Source organism: Erpetoichthys calabaricus, chromosome 13, assembly GCF_900747795.2.
Source record: "Erpetoichthys calabaricus chromosome 13, fErpCal1.3, whole genome shotgun sequence".
In the NCBI taxonomy this organism is placed as follows: Eukaryota; Metazoa; Chordata; class Cladistia; order Polypteriformes; family Polypteridae; genus Erpetoichthys; species Erpetoichthys calabaricus.
In genome coordinates this window covers 60427244-60447176 of record NC_041406.2, presented here as the reverse complement: position 1 = coordinate 60447176, position 19933 = coordinate 60427244, and the positions used below count along the sequence as shown (strand labels likewise).

The 19933-nt window shown below is 37.9% G+C and overlaps 1 protein-coding gene across 1 annotated transcript in view; it reads right to left on the bottom strand.

Annotated features, from left to right (window-relative positions):
* LOC114663754 (collagen alpha-1(XXVIII) chain-like) overlaps positions 1-19933 on the bottom strand; it is a 179102-nt gene that overhangs the window by 134369 nt on the left and 24800 nt on the right. The window contains exon 6 of the mRNA XM_028817679.2: positions 1010-1063. Coding sequence (XP_028673512.2) covers positions 1010-1063 — 54 coding nt within the window. The remainder of the gene's footprint in view (positions 1-1009; positions 1064-19933) is intronic.

The window sequence follows — 19933 nt, the reverse complement described above, 5'->3', positions numbered from 1 at the left end:
ATCTCAAGGATGATCAGGGGAAACAGGATGCACCTGAGCTCAATTTTGAGCTTCATGGCAAAGGCTGTGAATACTTATGTACATGTGATTTCTCAATTTTTTTATTTTTAATAATTTTGCAAAAATCTCAAGTAAACTTTTTTCACGCTGTAATTATGGGGTGTTGTGTGTAGAATTCTGAGGAATAAAATGAATTGAATCCATTTTGGAATAAGGCTGTAACATAACAAAATGTGGAAAAAGTGATGTGCTGTGAGTACTTTCTGGATGCACTGTAAATATGAATGGAAGTGTTGAGAGATTTTCCTTTGTGGATTCTACATAAAAGGTTTGATATCCTTTAAAGGGTACACAGTCTGGTCAGATTATATGAGGGACGTCCTCACAATATCCTCCACAAGAGACCAAAGCGGACCAGCAGACTATTTAATAGGGTGGAGCATTACTTTGTGTTTTGTATTTTTTTCCATTCAAATCTCTTTTTTCCACATGGGGCTAATAAAAAATAATGATTAAAACGTATTGTCTGCAAAGATCCCTAAGATTCATGAACCTACACCACAGTTGCCATGACAGAACTGTAACATTAGTGCTATATTTCAATTTTATTTTCTTTCTCTTACAAATAAAGGCCATGGTTTTGCTCACTGCCAGACATATAAAACAAAATAAACAAAATAAAATTTAATTTGAAAAACGAAACATAATTTTAAGGGAAATCACTTCTTGTGTTCTACTTTGAGCTTACATGTGTTTTGTTTTGTTATATGAAGATTTCTTTCTTGTAGCATGATCACTGAAAAACAGCTTTAAAATGTTTAAAAGAAAGGGAGTCAGTACTTTGCTAAATCTAAGAGCGCACTTAAAACATTGCTATTTAATGCATACACAGTACATACAGTAAATATTAAAACAAATAAACATGGATTGTATAATGTCATTCACATAACTGTAAAACAGGCAAATAAAAATGTTTCTGCAGTATTGCAAAATGCAAAAAATGATGTACCTTTGCACCTTGTGGACCTGCAGGACCTTGACGACCTTGTTCTCCTTTTTTACCCTGCAAAGTAAAACATATTTCATTATTTTTGTCAAAGATTATCTTGTACTTTTATTTTCTCCATGTTAGGGTGTCTGTTCGGCCATATCCTGTATATATATTGCCATCAATGGAGGGAACACAATGTCTACATAAGAAATGTCCATGCACCAACCAGGTTGCCACTTCTAATAATTGCAGAGTCCCAAAATAAATAGGCACTCAATGATACAAATAACTACAACTGAAAACAAAAAGCAAGTCAAAATAAGGCAAAATGTAGGGTGATTCAATACTTTATAGAGTGGCCAGTATTTGGAGGGGAGCCTTCTTCTGGGGGCTGCTCTCTTCAGAATGAGATGACCAGCATCGGGGACACCTTAGCTTTATTGTGGTTGGACCAGAAGGGGAGGAGTCAGTTGCCCTAAATGGGTGGTTACTCTGGGTTATGGGAGACAGAAGATACAGTATGATACCGTCAGTGACAGCACCCCCTTGCTTATGTCTGATGAACCTGAAAGGGAAGCCTCAGGCGTGCATGCGTGACTACATACATCATTTCTGCAATTACATCACTTCCTTTTTCTGATTATATACGACAGCCATTTTTGTTTATCTATTCAGTTCTGTTTTGGACTCCTGTTTGTAAAGACGTGTTTTGATACCTGCATTTCAAGTAAACGGAGTGGATCCCCAACTCTTTCATGTTGATTTGTGTATTTTCTTGCAATATATATATTGTATTTAACCCATTGAGAGTTTCACAATTGAGTGTTTAAAAACATTGATTTACACTGGATTTAATTAATTTCTTTTGTCATTGATCAATGGAAAAATAACTTTAAATGTTGTACTGAGGGGCGGCACGGTTGCGCAGTGGTAGCGCTGCTGCCTCGCAGTTAGGAGACCCGGGTTCGCTTCCCGGGTCCTCCCTGCATGGAGTTTGCATGTTCTCCCCGTGTCTGCATGGGTTTCCTCCGGGCGCTCTGGTTTCCTCCCACAGTCCAAAGACATGCAGGTTAGGTGCATTGGCGATTCTAAATTGGCCCTAGTGTGTGCTTGGTGTTTGTGTGTGTCCTGCGGTGGGTTGGCACCCTGCCCGGGATTGGTTCCTGCCTTGTGCCCTGTGTTGGCTGGGATTGGCTCCAGCAGACCCCTGTGACCCTGTGTTCGGATTCAGCGGGTTGGAAAATGGATGGATGGATGGAAGTTGTACTGAAAACAAATCTCTGCAAAGTGGTCTAATCTAATTACAAATATTACACACGCAATAATTGATCACATAAGTATATACCCTCCTTCAAGTCAGAAGTCTTGAGTCTATGTGGACAGGCCTCTCTCAGCTTTGCAAAACTGTACACTGCAATTAGACTTTTTTTGTTGATCAATGTAAAAAGAGTCCAATTACTTTAATATGATTTTTTATATGCACTATATACACATTTGCTCAGCCCTAAATCTCCATTAATTGCATCCAGGATCTCTTTTGCTATTCTGGCATTTAATGTGTGTCTTGTGTCTTCTTTTACTGTCATGAAAAGAAGATCCCTTGCTATAATAGTGCATTTTCTTTTTACACCATTTATTGTCACTGTAACTCTTCTATTGTTACTATCTAAAGGACTATGCTACAAGACGTTTTGCTATTTTAATGCCACTACACCACAGTAAACTAAATGAGCATCAGATTAAATGCACTTTCTACATTTCCAAAGCCAACTTGTATACTGCTTGCAATTCTCTAGTTTTGCGACTATTTTTGTTACATTATAATATAGCTGCAGTCTGAAGCACAAAAGGTTTCATTCTGTGCTTTGTCACCATAATTGTCACCACATGACAATATATCAATTCATCCTTGTGTCCATTTCATCAGAATCAAAGCACATCCAAGAAGCATCAAGCACAAAGCAGGATCTCAAGTCTGGGCAGGATGCCAGCTTATCTCACGGCAAATGGTCAGAAATAGACAGATTAATAATAAAAATCACCCTGGGGACAACTAAAGTTCTATCAATTGCTGTAAATTAATTAGTTGTTAAAATATGGTGAGCTATGGCCACATCCTTACTACTGTGTTTTTGTCTAAAAATGTAGACATTAGACTCTGTTTTCACCTTTTGTCCACACTACCCCAGCATTTTTAACCCTTGAAAATGGAGACTTTTGAAAACGCACTCCAGAGCCATATACTTCTGAAAACGCAGGCACAGCATGGTTCAAAAATGAAGAGTTTTGAAAACGCAGACTGTAATTGTGCTCTAATTGGTTCATGCTTATTAGTGTTCCTGCCCTGATTCGATCCTGCTGATTATGTCTCATTCCTTGAGCGGTCACACTTCACAGAAGAAAACCAAATTCCAACATGGCGGACACAGATGAGTTGCTTTCCATGACACTTGTTATGTTGCTTACCTGCATGCATCTGAACTGCTTTTTGAACAGTTTGAATGCTGCATATATAATTTATTGGTTCATACAGTTTTATAGTAAATCCAGGGCCATCATTAAAGGAATTTTTCACCCTTGTGAGCATGCCCAGGACAGGCCAATACCTACATTTTATGTGTTTTCAGTTGTTTTAGTGTGGGCTGAAATACAGTAGTTTCATTCAAGATTTGAAATTGTTAGTGTGGACAAAGACCATTTCATTTTAAAAATATCGTTTTTAAATGAAAATGTAGTAATGTGGATGTAGCGTATGTTAAGTGACTATGGTCATGTATATTAGTTTCAACTTTGATGGAAACATTCTTTACATTCATCTATTACTTTAACTCTACAGAAGGTCCCATCAACTAAAGGCAACCCCAATTCTAAATGCAATGCAAAACATCTATGTCAAAATATAAAAATGAATAAATTGGCAGAATCCTATTAATTGGCACTTCTTTAATTTTTACATTAATCGTAGTTTTATGATCGCTTCTAGGGGGAAAAGGGGGTTATATTTTTGGCTAGCTGGATGAGTCAGATGTTTCCCTTTTTAAACTCTTTACAACTACAGGGGCACAATATTCATACCAACTGTTCCACCAACAAAACTCAAATTGTAAGCAAGACACAGAGTACGCTGAATGTCCATAACACTGTGGCAAGTGGTATTCTATTCACATTAAGCATTTGAATTGGTAAAGATATGACTTGATTTCATTTTCACGAGAATAACAACTTGCTATCACCATGATTAATATAGATGATGTCTAAAACAACATTTGAGAATGTGTAACCCAACAATTTGTTATACATGTTACTTAATAACTTGACATTCTCAACTTGAATTGATAAACTCCATTAGCTGGAAACTGAGGCATTTGACCTTATCGTTTTATTTATATGGTAGTAGCATATGTCCATTCACATCATTATTCTTTCAAATGGAATTAAAGTATGAGATGAAAGTTCATACACATTGTTTGGCCATCCTTGCAGGGCTGTCTTAACACATGGATATGCTGGGCCGTTGCCTGAGGGCCCCACGAGCATTGGGGCCCTATGCTAATCTATATATGTTGTGACTTGTTGATTAATCTTTGCTGTACAGCATGTTTTTTAACGTATAAACACTGATTTTATTGGAAGTACCAATACAATAAATATGTGTTGAATTTTATCGACCATGTACATTTTTATTCCTGTGAATGGTTGTGTAGCTAGGGGCTCCAGTGCACTACTTTGCCCGGGGGCCTATAATGCTGTTAAGATGGGAAGCATCCTTGTTATTAAATATACAATACATAATAAAATGTAATATATGTTATTGTTATATTAGATGTTGAAAAGCACATTTTAGTTTTATTTGTCATGTTATAATGAAAACAGGTTTTTATTTTGATGTTATTGATACTATGCACACCCATGGTCATAACTAACATGCAAGTCCAAATTAACCACACAGGATACATACAAAACTCAAAGTTTAAATGTGTTTTTGCATCAATTCTGTAAGATTATTTAAGCTTCCCTAAAGTATTGTTTTTGATTTAAGCATTCCCAGTATGAAATAAAACACTACAACTGTCTTAGCCTCCATGTGGTGAGACAAAGAAGCTCAAGCAGACACTTCACACCACAGCAAAGTAAATATTGTGATGGACATACAACATCACAAGATGGCACCACATGATTAATGAGGACATGTGGGGCACATTTGGAGTCATTGCCATCACAGACAAGATGTATGATTATCAACTACACAGGTGTACACATGCTATAAAAGGAAGACAGCTCTGTGGTGAACAAATTGATGTACATACTGTAGGAAGGTCATCATCAGAAGAGATGCCCTAAGACATTCTGGCTATTCTGCATCACCAATGACATACAGATTATACCATAATTCTAGAGATGCTGCAGATGGTGTGAAGAGGTATGACAGAAACCAAAGATGCAAAGATGTGGGAAAGACACTAGAAGGGGAAGGAGGATTCGGTCAAATAAAATTTTCAAACAGTAAGTACGCATCCTCCTTGTGCTTATGTGGCCATTGTCATATCACAAATTTGCATACTCACATAAGGTAAAAATACACATTACAGAAACATGAAACAAGAAAGACTATGGAAGACTACTCAGGTTCTCCCAGTTATTATTACAATGACTTCTTGTTTTGTTATTATTAGGTTGTTAGATGATCCACTTTGTTAAATCACTTAGTTCAATAACCAGCAGCCTGCATTGTACAGGCTGCCAGTCCACTGCAGGAATCAAACACACACTCATTCATTCATATCAAACTAATTTCGGGAACATTCATGTTTTTAGTTTGTCAGAGGAAACTGTGATGGGAATCAAACCCAGGCAGAAGCAACAACCACTGCTCCAGGGGACACTCTGATTAATGACAGATAATAAAATCCATCTATCCATTCACTTACTTTCTAACCAGCTTCATCCTAAACAGGGTTTTGAGGGAGATGAAGCCTAACCCATCAAGCAAAGGGCACAAGCCAAAAGCAAACCCTGGACCAGGTTGCCAGTCCATTGTAGGGCAATCACACTCACATGCCAACAGGTAACAGGAGAAATCCAGAGCCCCTGGAGGAAATCCAAGCAGAAACGAGGAGAATGTGCAAAGTCTACGCAGGGTGGACCCTCGACATGACCCCTGATCTCCTAACAACAAGGCAGCAACGCTACCACTGCTCTATTATGAAATAAAATAATCAGAACAGATAAAGGAACAATAGGTCTGCTCCACCAATAAAAAAATCAAGTTAAGGGGTGTAACAAACACATAACAAACATGGCGTCACATAACATAAAAAAAACAGTATGAGGAATGTCACAGGTTTATTTTGGAAGATAGCTGCAACCCTTAAAAACTTTAGTTTTCCCATTTTTTCAACATTCGACTCTAAAGTCTAAAAACAAATTCTTGTGCTAATAAAATTGGTTATAGTAAAACAAACAAATGTCCAGCTCTAAATCGTTGGAAAACAGCCACATCCTCTGATCTACATTCCACCTGGACTTTCATTTAAAATTTATTCCTCTATGAAAACACAAGAGGGCCATATGGAACACTTCCTTCTCCCCAAAAACTTAGTGTTCTGCTAACCCAGACCACCCAGATGGAGCACCAGTCATTCATATGACACAATACACGCTGTTTACATTCATTTTGGCAAGTGAAATAAAAACAGAAATTTAAACACCCACAGGGAAGGCAGGTGGACCTGCACACTGCAGTCGAGAGTTGGGAGGCGGAATCACTCAACATCCCTCACCATATCTGCCACTTTCATATACTTTAGTTATCCCGGAGCACTTTTTGGATTTTTTTTCTTTGCTGTTTACAGTATTTTTTTTCCTCACCATGTTAATAACCTCATTTTGTACTCATCGTGCTTTTGACACGTTGCTGTTGTGCATCTGTCAATTGATAAATGCCACCACCTTATTTAAGAGAAAGGGATTATATTAATTATTCATTCATGACTAAAGAATAAAAGAAAATACTCTCTCCACTGAAGAATTAAAAAGCTTCCTTTTTATGGAGAACTACAGGTTCATGACCCCTTTGTCCTTGTGGTTATGACTTCAGTGTTAGCGGTAATACTATACTGCCCATGAATAAAAAGTACAACAATCATTCTGGTAATGAAAGCAATATACAGCAATATACAGTATCTTAATTTTAATCCAGAAATGATAAAAAAAAATTGACAAATCCAAAACATTTCAGACCTCTGCATTGCTTGATTTTTTTTTTTTTTAAGAAAGTCACAAATGTAATGTTACCTTTGTACCCCAAACTGAACAAAGACTTTGAGACAATATAGGCATATTATGTTTTATAACAGGTGCATTCATATCATAAACAATGACTTTCTGTTGTGGCAGTGTAGTCATTATAACATACCGTATAAACTCTCGTTTAAGTCCTCCCGTAGATAAGTCGGGACTTGATTTTACTGTATAATTTCTGGTATTTTATAATGTCAGTCATATAAGTTGAATGCGGAAAACTCACGCTATTGGTCCAAGAGATTATGATATGCTAACGGCCACCTGTGAGAGTAACTACAGAGCACTCTATTGTGCCTACGTGACCACACGGTAATACATGAACTATTCTGAAGCAATGTTTGCACTGTTTTGTGTTTTTTGTATGACACACTCTCATACACCTTTATCGTAAGAGCATCCCATATCTACGATGGAACGTTTGATCAGAAGAAAAGAAGAAGCTGGTTTTAAATTAAAAGTCATTGAGGTGGTGAAAGAAATTGGTAACTGCGCTTCTGCAATAAAATTCAATGTGTCTGAGAAACTGGTGTGAGATTGGAGGAGGCAAGAAGGTGTAAAAGTGTAGCATTTTTGAATGGGCGTATAAGTCAGGGTCTGATTTTATGATTGATTTTTTGGGTTTCAAGACCCGACTTATACGCAAGTATATACAGTACATCTTATTGCTATCTGCCCATTTTGTTGTTAGTGTATCAACAGAAGACTAATGTTAACTCTATCATAGTAATGCAATAATCATAACGTTTTGCAGAAATTAAAAAAGATACAGATGCCAGCCTCATGTTTTAGTGCAGCTCTTTTTGTAAAAAAAGTACAGTAACGCAGCTGTCAAAACATCACTGTTCGCCCAACTGTCAAAGGAAACAGAAATTTATGAAGAGCATCTCTTTAAATGCATTAATTTGTTAGCATATTTTTGTAATTAACATAAAATTCTCACACCTGCTTAATCCGGTTCTGGGACACAAGAGGGCCAGTGCAGGAAATGTCCCAGGACAGGACTCAAAAACAACAATTCATTTTTTGTACAGCTCAAAATCACACAAGCCTCAATGGGCTGTTTTTTGACAGCCTGCCCAGCCTTGATTCTCTGAGAAGACAAGAAATAATCTCCTAAAAGAATTATGTAGAAATCTAGGGAAAGGCAATCCAGAGAGAAACCCATTCCAGGTAAGTTGGGTGTGCAATGGATATCAAAAATTGTGGTAAATGCAATACACAAATCAGAATACAAGTAATAGATTATACCACTCACTAAATACTACATACAGAATTATCACATAAAAGGATACAGATTTGTTCAAATATAGAAAAAATAAAGTAGAAAATAATTATCATAAATGAAACACGACAATATCTGTCCATAAGTTAATTTTAGAACCACTGCCATGTTGTAGAAAAGGAATCAGACAAACCAGACACAGCCAGAGTCCTGGAGGCCTCAGATAAAACAGACCGCCTCTCCCTTATTGGCCATTCTACAGCTGAGTCAGTGCTGGGCCAGCCAATCTGCTGAAAGGTCCCTTCTACCTGATGATCCCAGTGCTCCTTTATCTTAGTGCCAGTGCTCCATTGGCAGTGGAGCAGTGGCACCAAGTGCATTGAGTGACACAGTCATTCATAAACAAACAAACATTCAGACTACAATTTTTAAACACCAATTAACCAAACAATGACACTAGAGCATGAAGAAACACAAACAGACATGGGAAAAACATGAAAACTCAATACAGACAACACCCAGATACAGGATTTGAAACCAGGACGTTGAATCAATGAAGTGGCAGCACACCCACATACTCATTATCTAACTTTATATTTGGTTTACAAACCCAAACTCCTATATCCTTAGAGCTCAGTGTCTGTTTATTTGGTTCTTCTTTATGCACAACTTTGTTTTTCAAGCCACAGATCTGGACATTTGGCACAGAGTTACTCCTTGCACAAGTCAGACATCTGATATATAACTTATAGTTTTGGGTAATGTCACAGTGAAAAAATGGCAGCGGCCTGATGATGTCACACCTCGTTAGTTCCACAACACTGTCACTATGAACACACACAAGTCAGAAAACACACAAAGTGGCCATCCTTATGCATGAAAACAATAAACAAAAAGGCAGCATGACAATGTTATAAATATTACAATAAAAAATAATACCTAAGCATAAATTAAGTACAAAAAACTAATTCAGCACCATTCAAAATTCCCAAAACATTACACTTTGTAGCAGAAGGAAAACACAAGAATATGAGATACTAAAAGAAGCTTTCAAATACTAATAACAGTTATGTACAAATGTAACAAAATTAAATATAAAAACATTTGGCAATATATAATAGGTACTTTTTTTGCCTTTCCCTTTTCTCACCCAAGCAATGCTAGGTAGCACAGCTAGTATTCTATGCATTCATTTCATAACCCGCTTATTGTGAGCAGGGTTGCAGGTAATCTAATAAATAACAGCTGTGGGATGCCTTGTGCGATTCCATACTTTGTGTTAATTTCTTGTTCATGTTCAAATGTTTTTTATACACCAGGCTGCATGAAAACGACTGTACTTTCAATACAATTTAGATGCCTTTGTGCTCTTGCCAAAAAAAATAATGAAGCATAAAATTGTTATTTATGCATTTGGTGACTCCTGCTTTTGCAAAACTAGACTCCCCCTCTAGAGGAAAAGGTCATAGTGGCAGATTTAAGAATGCATTTAGATATTAACTTCTGAATGTCACTGTGGAACTGCAGGAAGAATCATTTTGCTGTCAGCCCATGTGCCCTGACATTAATCTGGACCCTTTGGGACACTCAAGTGGTGCAGAAGACTCAATAATCTATTAGAAATTTGTCAATGGGAACAGCATAATTGTGTGATCTGTCCAACCATTCACTTCCTAAATCTGTTCAGTCCAACACAAGGAGGTCTGGAGCAAAGAAGGAGAAGATGAGATCCAAGTCATTACAGGATACACTTACGCACACACACATACATACACAAACTCTTACTCACAAAAAGCCAGTTTAACTCTTTGAGGGCTGAATATTTTTTGCAAAAAACAGTTTCTGAAAAGCAATGGTTTCACACAGAAATTAACATAAAGCGTCTGTTGCTGCATGCTCTGGCTGCCAGTTTGCCAAGAATGTGCAGCAGGCTTGCTGCCAGGCTGTCTTCGCATGGCTGGGGCAGCAGCAGCAGCAGCGATCATGGTTGCAGTGCATTGTAATGTGGTTTCTACCTCTTATTATTGTTAAGTGGCAGTTCTACCTGGCGAACATTATCAGTATAACGATTAGCTGGGGACCAATCAGCTGAAGCTGGAACCTCACGTTCATTTTCGATCACTTGTATCAAAATCTGAGTCTAACAAGTTATAGTCCATTTCAGAGATAATAGGCAAAATGTCGTCTGCGGGGTATTGTGATTTTCGCATTCGCTTTGATCTCTAGCCAGAATTCAGTCCCATTTTTGCTACTCACGCAAGCGCAGGAAATCTCAGTCAAACCAATGAATCTAACTTTCTGTCAGGCAACGAGAGTCCAACTAAAACATAACAATTGGTTTTGTCACAGTTTACAGTTGATTACCATCATCAACTCCTCCTTTTGACAAAAGTCGGCATCAGCCCCGAAAGAGTTAAAGTTGCTAAATAACCTATCACTAGTCACTACAAAAAAAATCCATTCGGTGATGGGGAGAATGTGCAAATTCCATTCAGCTTATCTCCAGGCTAGTAATTGAATCTGGATTTCTGGAGCTGTCAGGTAGCCGTACTATTCATTACATCACCATTCCAAACAAATTCTGTTACCTTGGGTTCCAAGTGGTGTTTACATAACGGATCCATAGCTTGCACTGAAGATGGCTTTAGTCTGACAATGAATGTTAAAGAATGTTTGTCATTATTTCTCTTTCAAAAGTGAACTTTTCTGGACTAAGGCTTAAATGAAAGAGTGCTCTGAAGATGAGTGGGGCCGGATGTCTCATTGACAGAAGCCTCTCACACAGGTAAGCTAAGCTCCGCATTCCACACGTTTCAGGAAGACTACTCTACATTCTTCAAGCACAGGAAGATGGGAGAATGAGGATGAAGATTTTTTAGAAGAGAGAACAAATAGTAGACCCATGCAGCAGACTGGGGGATTACACAAAAAAATTTGATAGTGGGAAAGAAAATTGAAGATTCTTGCCAATCTACACAACAGGGAAACAGCACAAAAGTAACTGTGTCAAGTGCATACTTCTTAATTTTATGAGGTATTTCCCATGGTCCATAACAGTGGAAAGTGCAACCAGAGACACTAGACTTCACAAGGTATGGAGGAATGGTTTGTCATTAACCTGAAAATCGCCCCAGGGGCACTGTATAATGGATTATCCTGTCCTTGAATGTATGAAGGTGCACCACCAAGTTACCAACAGACATCTCCTGCACCTATAATTTTAGATTGTTTGAAAATGTCACACAGAAAGCAAACACCTGCCATAAATTGTTTGTCCAGCATGTGCTCTAAGAGTTTGATTGCGTTTATACTCGCTCAAGAATTTCCTCACAGAGTTCACAAAAATGATTCAGGACCTTCCTTGCTGAGCTATCTGACATCATAATATATGAGTAATTGGTATGTTCTGCTGACATGTCAGCCAACAGCTGGCAAAAAGGCAGTGCTACAGGCTGGTATTTGAGTGCATAAAGATACTTGTAACATTGCCCACTGTATGCTTCAGCACACCACTGAGCTTTGCACAGACTGTTGAACAACATATGAGGGACTATTACAGATAGCTTAGCTACCTGCCCTTACGCTGTATTGATCATAGCTGAGGCACTGTCAGTAATCAAGAGGGTAAACTTTTGCAGATCAAGTTCATGCTCAACAACAAATTAGATAATCTTTTGAAAAATCACCTCACCCGAAGTACAACCTTCTGTGTAAGTCCAAGAAGTTCTTCCTGGAAGTGCACTTCTTCAAAAAATCTCACAATAATGCATCACTCTGCAATGTCACTGCGATCTGTTGACTCATCAACCACATTTGACATTACCTCATTGTTTTAAAAGAGCCCCCAAAAGCTTTACCCAAACATTGTTCCACTCTATGAAGAGTAGATGCTTTGGGGATGGGCACCTTTTCAATGTAGGAAACCACACTTTCCCTAACTTTTTTGTCACCAATCACCTCATCTACAATAGTTAGCATGCAGTATTTAACAGTCTCTAAGTCTGTAATAAGCCTCTTGTGTCTGGCCAGCATCCAATCTACATACAGGGCAGTGATTGTGGGTCACTTCCATTCCATACAAAAATGATCAAGGGACTTGTAATTCTCTTGCAAAGATGCTAAAAGTGTCTGCACTCCTTTGATCACCCTGAAAAATGGATTGAAGATAAGTCATACTGCTACGTGTAGTATCTCTTCATCACATTGTACTCTTTCATCAAAGCCGTGCTTTCATTAAACAATAAACACACCGGAAAAACACTTGTGGTGTTCAGTAAAGTGAATAAGTATTTGTCAGTCTAGTAAACTTGGAACTGACAGTTTTTGCTATCAATCTTTTGTTTTTTTCACTTTGAAAAGAAACATGTTCAATTAGCTATCATTCAATAGCTCATTACATGAAAATACAAATCTGTTAACACAAATTCTCTATGTAAAATTCAATGACAAGATGCACATTTTTTTTCTACTGGGGTTAGGGGTGGGCACTGTTATTTTGCATCCAATAGTGAACAATTAAAATGTAAATTGCATTTCTTTTTCCTTTCTAAAACCAAAGGAAGCCTTAATAGGACATATTTGTACAATCTATGTTTTCTAATTGGCTCCGTGAGGTTTCTAAACTTTTTTGCGATTCCCCCTAATTGGATGACATACCAAAGAGTGCCCCAAAGCGCGAGCGCCACGTCTGTAGAAGACAGTTTCTTCATTGAAGCTCACCGCGAAAGTAAATCCAAGCCAACTGAGGTCGTGCTATAAGCGCTTGTCGTCAATGGGTGATGTAAGGAACATTATAAACGCAGGAAACAGAATTACTTGGCCTCTAACCTGGCCACGACCCTGCCTGATTGCTGTGTCTATATAAAAGAGAGCGGTAGATCCAGCTACAATAAATAACCCTGCTGTTCCTGTTTCAAGATGAAAACAGCTGGTTTTGCTAAAGTACTGAGACTCAGCCTCGTGTTTTGGGGTGCAAGATGGGGACTCACACATCACAGCTCATACACTAGACTTCGGAAAGTTATTGTTACTTATTGACCAGCAGACACACAAGGCCATTGAAAAAATTAAACATGCCAGATTTGGGCCATGGGCTACTAGTTAAATGGGCCTGCAGAAGGAGATGTATCTACATTACAATCAACGTCTCTTAAAATGTATAATAAAGGTGGGGTTGCCCACCATTCCTATGCAGTATTTGCTGTGTTTCACACATGCTGAGGTGGCATGGACTATAGAAAGGTGTGCAAGATGTAAATTCTGTAGAGGAAACTCACTGCTTTGAAGTAGCTATGGAAGAAACTGATGGGAACACAACCTATTGGAAAGAGCCAAAGCAGGCCGACTCCAACTGAAGGTGGGCCCTTCACATTTAAAATTAGTTTAAAAAGAAGGTGCCAGAAACTCCCTCATTCCTCTACCTATTTTGGTATCATTAAGGCTTCTGAGACTCCTTCCATCCATGGCCTTATTGCACTGTTATAAACAGGTTACTATTCTCTGTGTTTAGAAAAGACTGATGCAGAGGCACTGGAACATCAGATTCACAATAATTATGGGCTTGACGCCGCCAAAGGCTGTAGGAATACTATGAAAGTCTCATTATGGTGTTACACTACAAGGTATTGCTATAGCACAAACATATTGTGGAATCGTACACTGCTGAAGTATCGCAAACATATTGTGGTGTTTAAGGTTATTGAACACAGAGCTTAACAATAAGGATCAGGACCAAGTTAAATATTCTGATAAGATCTTTGTTTATATATTGTCACACATGCACATCTCGGGACCACCTTCCTGGCTCTGGTAGCGTAAAAATGCACAAGGAGGACAACTGACCCTACCCCCAAAATCCAGAGAAAACCCCACACCAGAGCTCCTGTAAGCCTACTCCAGTGCTAACGCCTTGATTTGTTACTTTTTTGTTTGATCCATTGTCAGCTCTCAATTTTGTTGCAATTCAAAAGGGTTACCAGTGTGATACCCCAACCTTTCCTTGATTCCTTGACTTGTCTGCTTATCTGGTCACCCTAACACTATACATTAATATGTATACAAATGACAATTGGAAAAAAAAATCAATGGAAGTGTTTACCAAACTGTGCATAATAAAACGCTGCTGTTTTTCTCTACAATATCTTCATGTACTAGAGTTTAAGAGTATAAGAAAACTTTTGAGACTCCATTGAGTCCCAACATTTACCTCTATTTATCATGTTTTATGCCCACTCCTATGAGAAGACATTCTTTGTTTTATATTTTAGATGGATTGATGGATGGAGAGATGGAAGGACAGACTGACAGATGGATTTGAGATGGATATTTTTATAACCTTAGAAAGTGCTTCAAAAAGTCAATGCTGTCAATCCAATATGAATGTATTGTTGTCATTCATCCTGACGAGGGCTATTGAGCCCTTACACAGAGCACATTAAAATGCAACAAGTGATTCATTGTTAAAATCATGCCTTATGAAAAGGCTGTAAGAAATAAAACAGTATAGCTGGAAAAGATAAACCGCCAGAGGCATCTTAATTGACATACTTGGCTAAGTAATGGAACGAAGCAAAACTTCTGAAGAAAATGATTTCTTAGAAATTATTGACAGTATAATTGGATACTGCGGGGCAAAATCTTTGCTTGTTGACTTGTTTTGCGTTCAGAAATATATGAGAACAAATTGCATAAAATATTGTACATGGAAATGAAAAATTAATTCAGTGTATTTAATCATGAGTCAAACAAGGTTTTGTGTCCCAAATAAATTAGCAGTATTTACAATATACTTATAAATTAAATAAATGAGAGCCATGTGTCAATTACGCCCTTTTAATTGTTTAGTTTTCACCAATTTTCTCGTATATCATCATTAAAAAAAAGCATTTATGGCCAGGCGTGAAGCAATGTTTTTGCCTCTTGTCTTAATTCATGTTCACTACAAAAATGGCCACTTCTTAACTCATCTTTGTTGAGTTCAAGTATCTGATAATTTCATGGAGTGAAATATCATGAACAACTGCTCAAGCGAGCTTTTTGATGTTGCTCAATAAGGCTTAACCCTACCCTGCTGCCTACAATCCAATAGAGATGTTAATTTATTTTACCCTCTTTTGAAAAAACTGGCTTGATAAATCAGCAGTCTCCAGTAAGTGTTATGCCAAAAGCATTAACTTAACCTTCAACAGGCAGCATCAAAGAGTTAAAGGAAAAAGTGCATACAGCATGTAGTGCACCAACCACTTATTTTCTGAAAGTATATAAAAGCCTGAGCTGTGAAAAATTTTAGAACCACCATGAAAATTATACAATGTGATTATTCAGATAAATTTTAACAAACAAAATGACTATGTGTCACTTACACTCTAGGCAAAAGTTTCTTGGTTGCTGTTGTATTGGGTAGAGTAGTTTTCCATAAAATAACCAAAATGATTGACAAAAAGTTAGTCTGGAAACTACAGTGCAATTACCCAACCAGCTTTGTCAATGTAATCATGATGTTTAATCTGCCAAATCTATAAATTAAATGTGTAGCTTTTCACACAAGTATAGCACTTTGTTCATTATCAGGGTTGGCACAGTGGAGCAGGGATTAGTCTGGTGCTTCACAAGTCCCGTATCCAGGGTCACTGCCTGGAGTTTGCACTTTCTTCCTGTGTTTAAATGGCTTTTTCACTTTATACTCAAGTCTTCCTCCCAAAGACATGCATGTCAGGCTAATTTGTGAATCATTTTCTATTTTTTAATTTTGTATTTGTTCCAAATGTATGCATTACAAAAAAGTTATATAATTTGACAATGAAATATAAGTGTCAGTTAAACAAAACTACAAGATTTAAAGAAGTCAACAACAACAACATTTATTTATATAGCACATTTTCATACAAATAATGTAGCTCAAAGTGCTTTACATGATGAAGAAAGAGAAAAAAAGACAAAATAAGAATTAAAATAAGAGAACACTAATTAACATAGAATAAAAATAAGGTCCGATGGCCAGGGAGGACAGAAAAAAACAAAAAAACTCTAGACGGCTGGAGAAAAAATAAAATCTGCAGGGGTTCCAGGCCACGAGACCACCCAGTCCCCTCTGGGCATTCTACCTAACATAAATGACATCAATCAGTCCTCATTGTATTCAGGGTTCTCATGGAAGGACTTGATGATGTCGGTCATGTGGACTTCTGGTCTTTAATCCATCAATGTAGGTCATTCCATATTTCACAGAAACTCCGCTAAAACTCATAACCTAACACATAACCTAACCCACAACCTTGCCCACAACCAAGAGCTAATTAGTAAAAAAAAGAACAGCCCACCGTGTTATACAGCCTCTTTTTAAATAAAATCACAGGAGTTTAGCAGAAACACAGGCAGGAGCTCAGCAACCATATTTTAGAAAAACATAAATTAAATTTTGCCAAATTCTAAAGAAGCTCTGCTTCCATGCAAGGAAAATGTGTGTTTCCTTTCTAGTTTCAGATAATATTAAATATAATTTTCCCAATGAGTTACAGAGGGTGCTTTCAAACTTCTTCTAACGGAGCAGAATTAGTTGACAAGTTAACAATGTAGTAATGAATATAATGGTCAACTTATCACCAGATAGTCTAAACTCGTGTGAAATAACACCAAAGACTGGAGTAAGAGGATTTATGCAGATCGTACATCCTATACTAGCTGATTGATAAGAGAAAATCTTTTCATAAAATGGCTGTAATTTTGGACACTACCAAAACATATGCCTAAGTGAGGCCAACGATATCTGTCAATTTTCACAATCAGAGTCCAATCCCTGACATTTTTAGATAATTTTATTTAGGAGGGATGTGTCCAGTGTAAAATTGTCAGCTGAATTACAGTGTGTTTTGAACAAACTGATAAAGGATGAATGTTGTAAATTATCGACTTCCACTCCTTGTCTGAGGTGTTGATAGAGAGGTCTCTTTCCCAGCATTGCCAAAAGTGGAAGTTTGGAAGTGCTGTCAGTATTTTTTTCTTTACTATTTAGAATATTTTTGAGTATGGTGGTGATTCATTAGGAGAGTTAGGCAAATTATTTACTACGAAGTTCGAAACTTGTAAAAAAGAAGAATTTTAGAGGGAATTCCACATTTACAACATAGTTATTCAAAAGGTGCAAACATATTATCAGTATAAAGAGCTCTAAAGGCTGAGGTGCCTAGCAACTTCTTAGACTTGGCTAACTGGTAATTCTAAATATGCCCCATGGGACAGTGAGGTTGATTGAGTACATGACAGGGCTCTGTGATGGACTGGGACCCTTGGTTCCTGTCTTGTGTCTGATGCTGCTGGGATAGTCTTTGTTTCTTCATGAGCCTAACAATGCTGTGCTCTCTGTTATAAAAGTATGCTGATTCATATTGATTCTCCACTGTTGTATATATCACTGCACTAAATTTATAAACAAGATACCCTTTGAGTGACAGCAAAAGTTCCATAACAGATTTGGATATTCACTTATCACATTTTTTATACGTCATAATTAAAATTTATCATTGTGAAGTGTCTGGAAACCTTTCCAGCACCATTGGGTTCAAGGCAGGAACAAACCCTTTGCCTTCCCTGTCATTTAATTGAGAAAAAATGAACCGTATATACTTGAATATAAGCCGAGTTTTTCAGCACCCAAAATGTGCTGAAAAACGTCACCCTTGGCTTATATTCGAGTCAGGTCCCACTGCCCCCGCCAACCTGATAGAAAGCTGGAGTGTACAGTACACACACACGCTCGTGTGCACGAGAGAGACACACGCACATGAGAGAGACACACGCGAGAGAGAGAGAGACACGCCCGCGTGAGAGAGAGACACACACACGCGCATGAGAGACAGCGAGCAAGAGAGATACCATATTGTTTTTGTTGACCCTCTTCTCCACTTACAGAGCTAGTTTACTGTTTTTCTTTGAAATAAATACTCAAAAACATTTAACCTACTGATGCCTCAATTAATGTACGGTAATTTTATTGGTATTTATTTTGATTATTGAAACTTACCAGTAGCTGCTGCATTTCCCACCCTAGGCTTATACAGTGATCCCTCCTCCATTGCGGGGGTTGCTTTCCAGAACCCCCTGCGAAAGGTGAAAATCCACGAAGTAAAAACAATATGTTTATATGTTTATTTTTATATTGTCACGCTTGGGTCACAGATTTGCACAGAAACACAGGAGGTTGTAGAGAGACAGGAACTTTATTCAAACACTGCAAACAAACATTTGTCTCTTTTTCAAAAGTTTAAATGTACTCCATGACAAGACAGAGATGAGAGTTCCATTTCATAATTAAAAGAATGCAAACATATCTTCCTCTTCAAAGGAGTGTGCATCAGGAGCAGAGAATGGAAGAGAGAGAGAGAGAGAGAGAGAGAGAGAGAGAGAGAGAGAGAGAGAGAGAGAGAAAAGCAAACAATCAAAAATCAATAGGGCTGTTTGGGCTTTTAAGTATGCGAAGCACCGTGCGGGAAGCATATCTCGCAACAAAGTAACAAGTAAGCCCAGCAAGGAAGGGAGCAATGTGAAGGTAGTCTTTCAGCGTTTTTTGAGGAGCGTCCATATCCTCTAGGGGTGCGAACAGCCCTCCTGCTCACAATATATTTGAGGAGTTTTATTTAATACATAATACGTGCTCTGATTGGGTAGCTTCTCAGCCATCTGCCAATAGGGTCCCTCGTATGAAATCAACTGGGCAAACCAACTGAGGAAGCATGTACCAGAAATTAAAAGACCCATTGTCCAGTTTTTGTAGGTAAAATTAGATGCTTATATTCGGGTCGGCTTATACTCGAGTATATACGGTATATGAAGATGGAGGACCATTGATACAGTATAACAATTTGAATGAGCAGTAAGATGATGAGTTGCTCCTGTCTCTTAATTCAGGAATTGCCCGCACATAATATTACAAAGGGGCCATCATGTTCACAGTTTCACACTGTGTTACAAGAATAAGTCAGGAAGGAAATGTCTTAGTACAGTAGCTGTGTTTGTCCTTTTTACCCTGCTGGAAAGGGTTTTCAGATTGGAATGGTTTATTTAGGAGTCTTTAATGAGGTTTGTTATTAGTCAATGCATTTGATAGATAGATTTCAGCAAGCTTTGTGAATTTGTTGGACTAACTTTTAATCTTTTTTTCTAATTTTGTCTGAAGTTTCAGGAAATGGATGCATAGAAATAGGGGTAAGGAGTACATTGAATAAGTTGATTTCTGTTTTCTACAAATTACAGTAAAGTTCAGAGCGCGGAGTCTGGCACTGAGGCTAGGGATCAGCACTGGCAATCGGAAGGTTGCCGGTTCGAATCCTGTAAACGCCAAAAGTGACTCTACTTCTTTGGGCCTTGAGCAAAGCCCTTAACCTGCAATTGCTCCATCATGGGTAAGATATTAGCCTGCATCC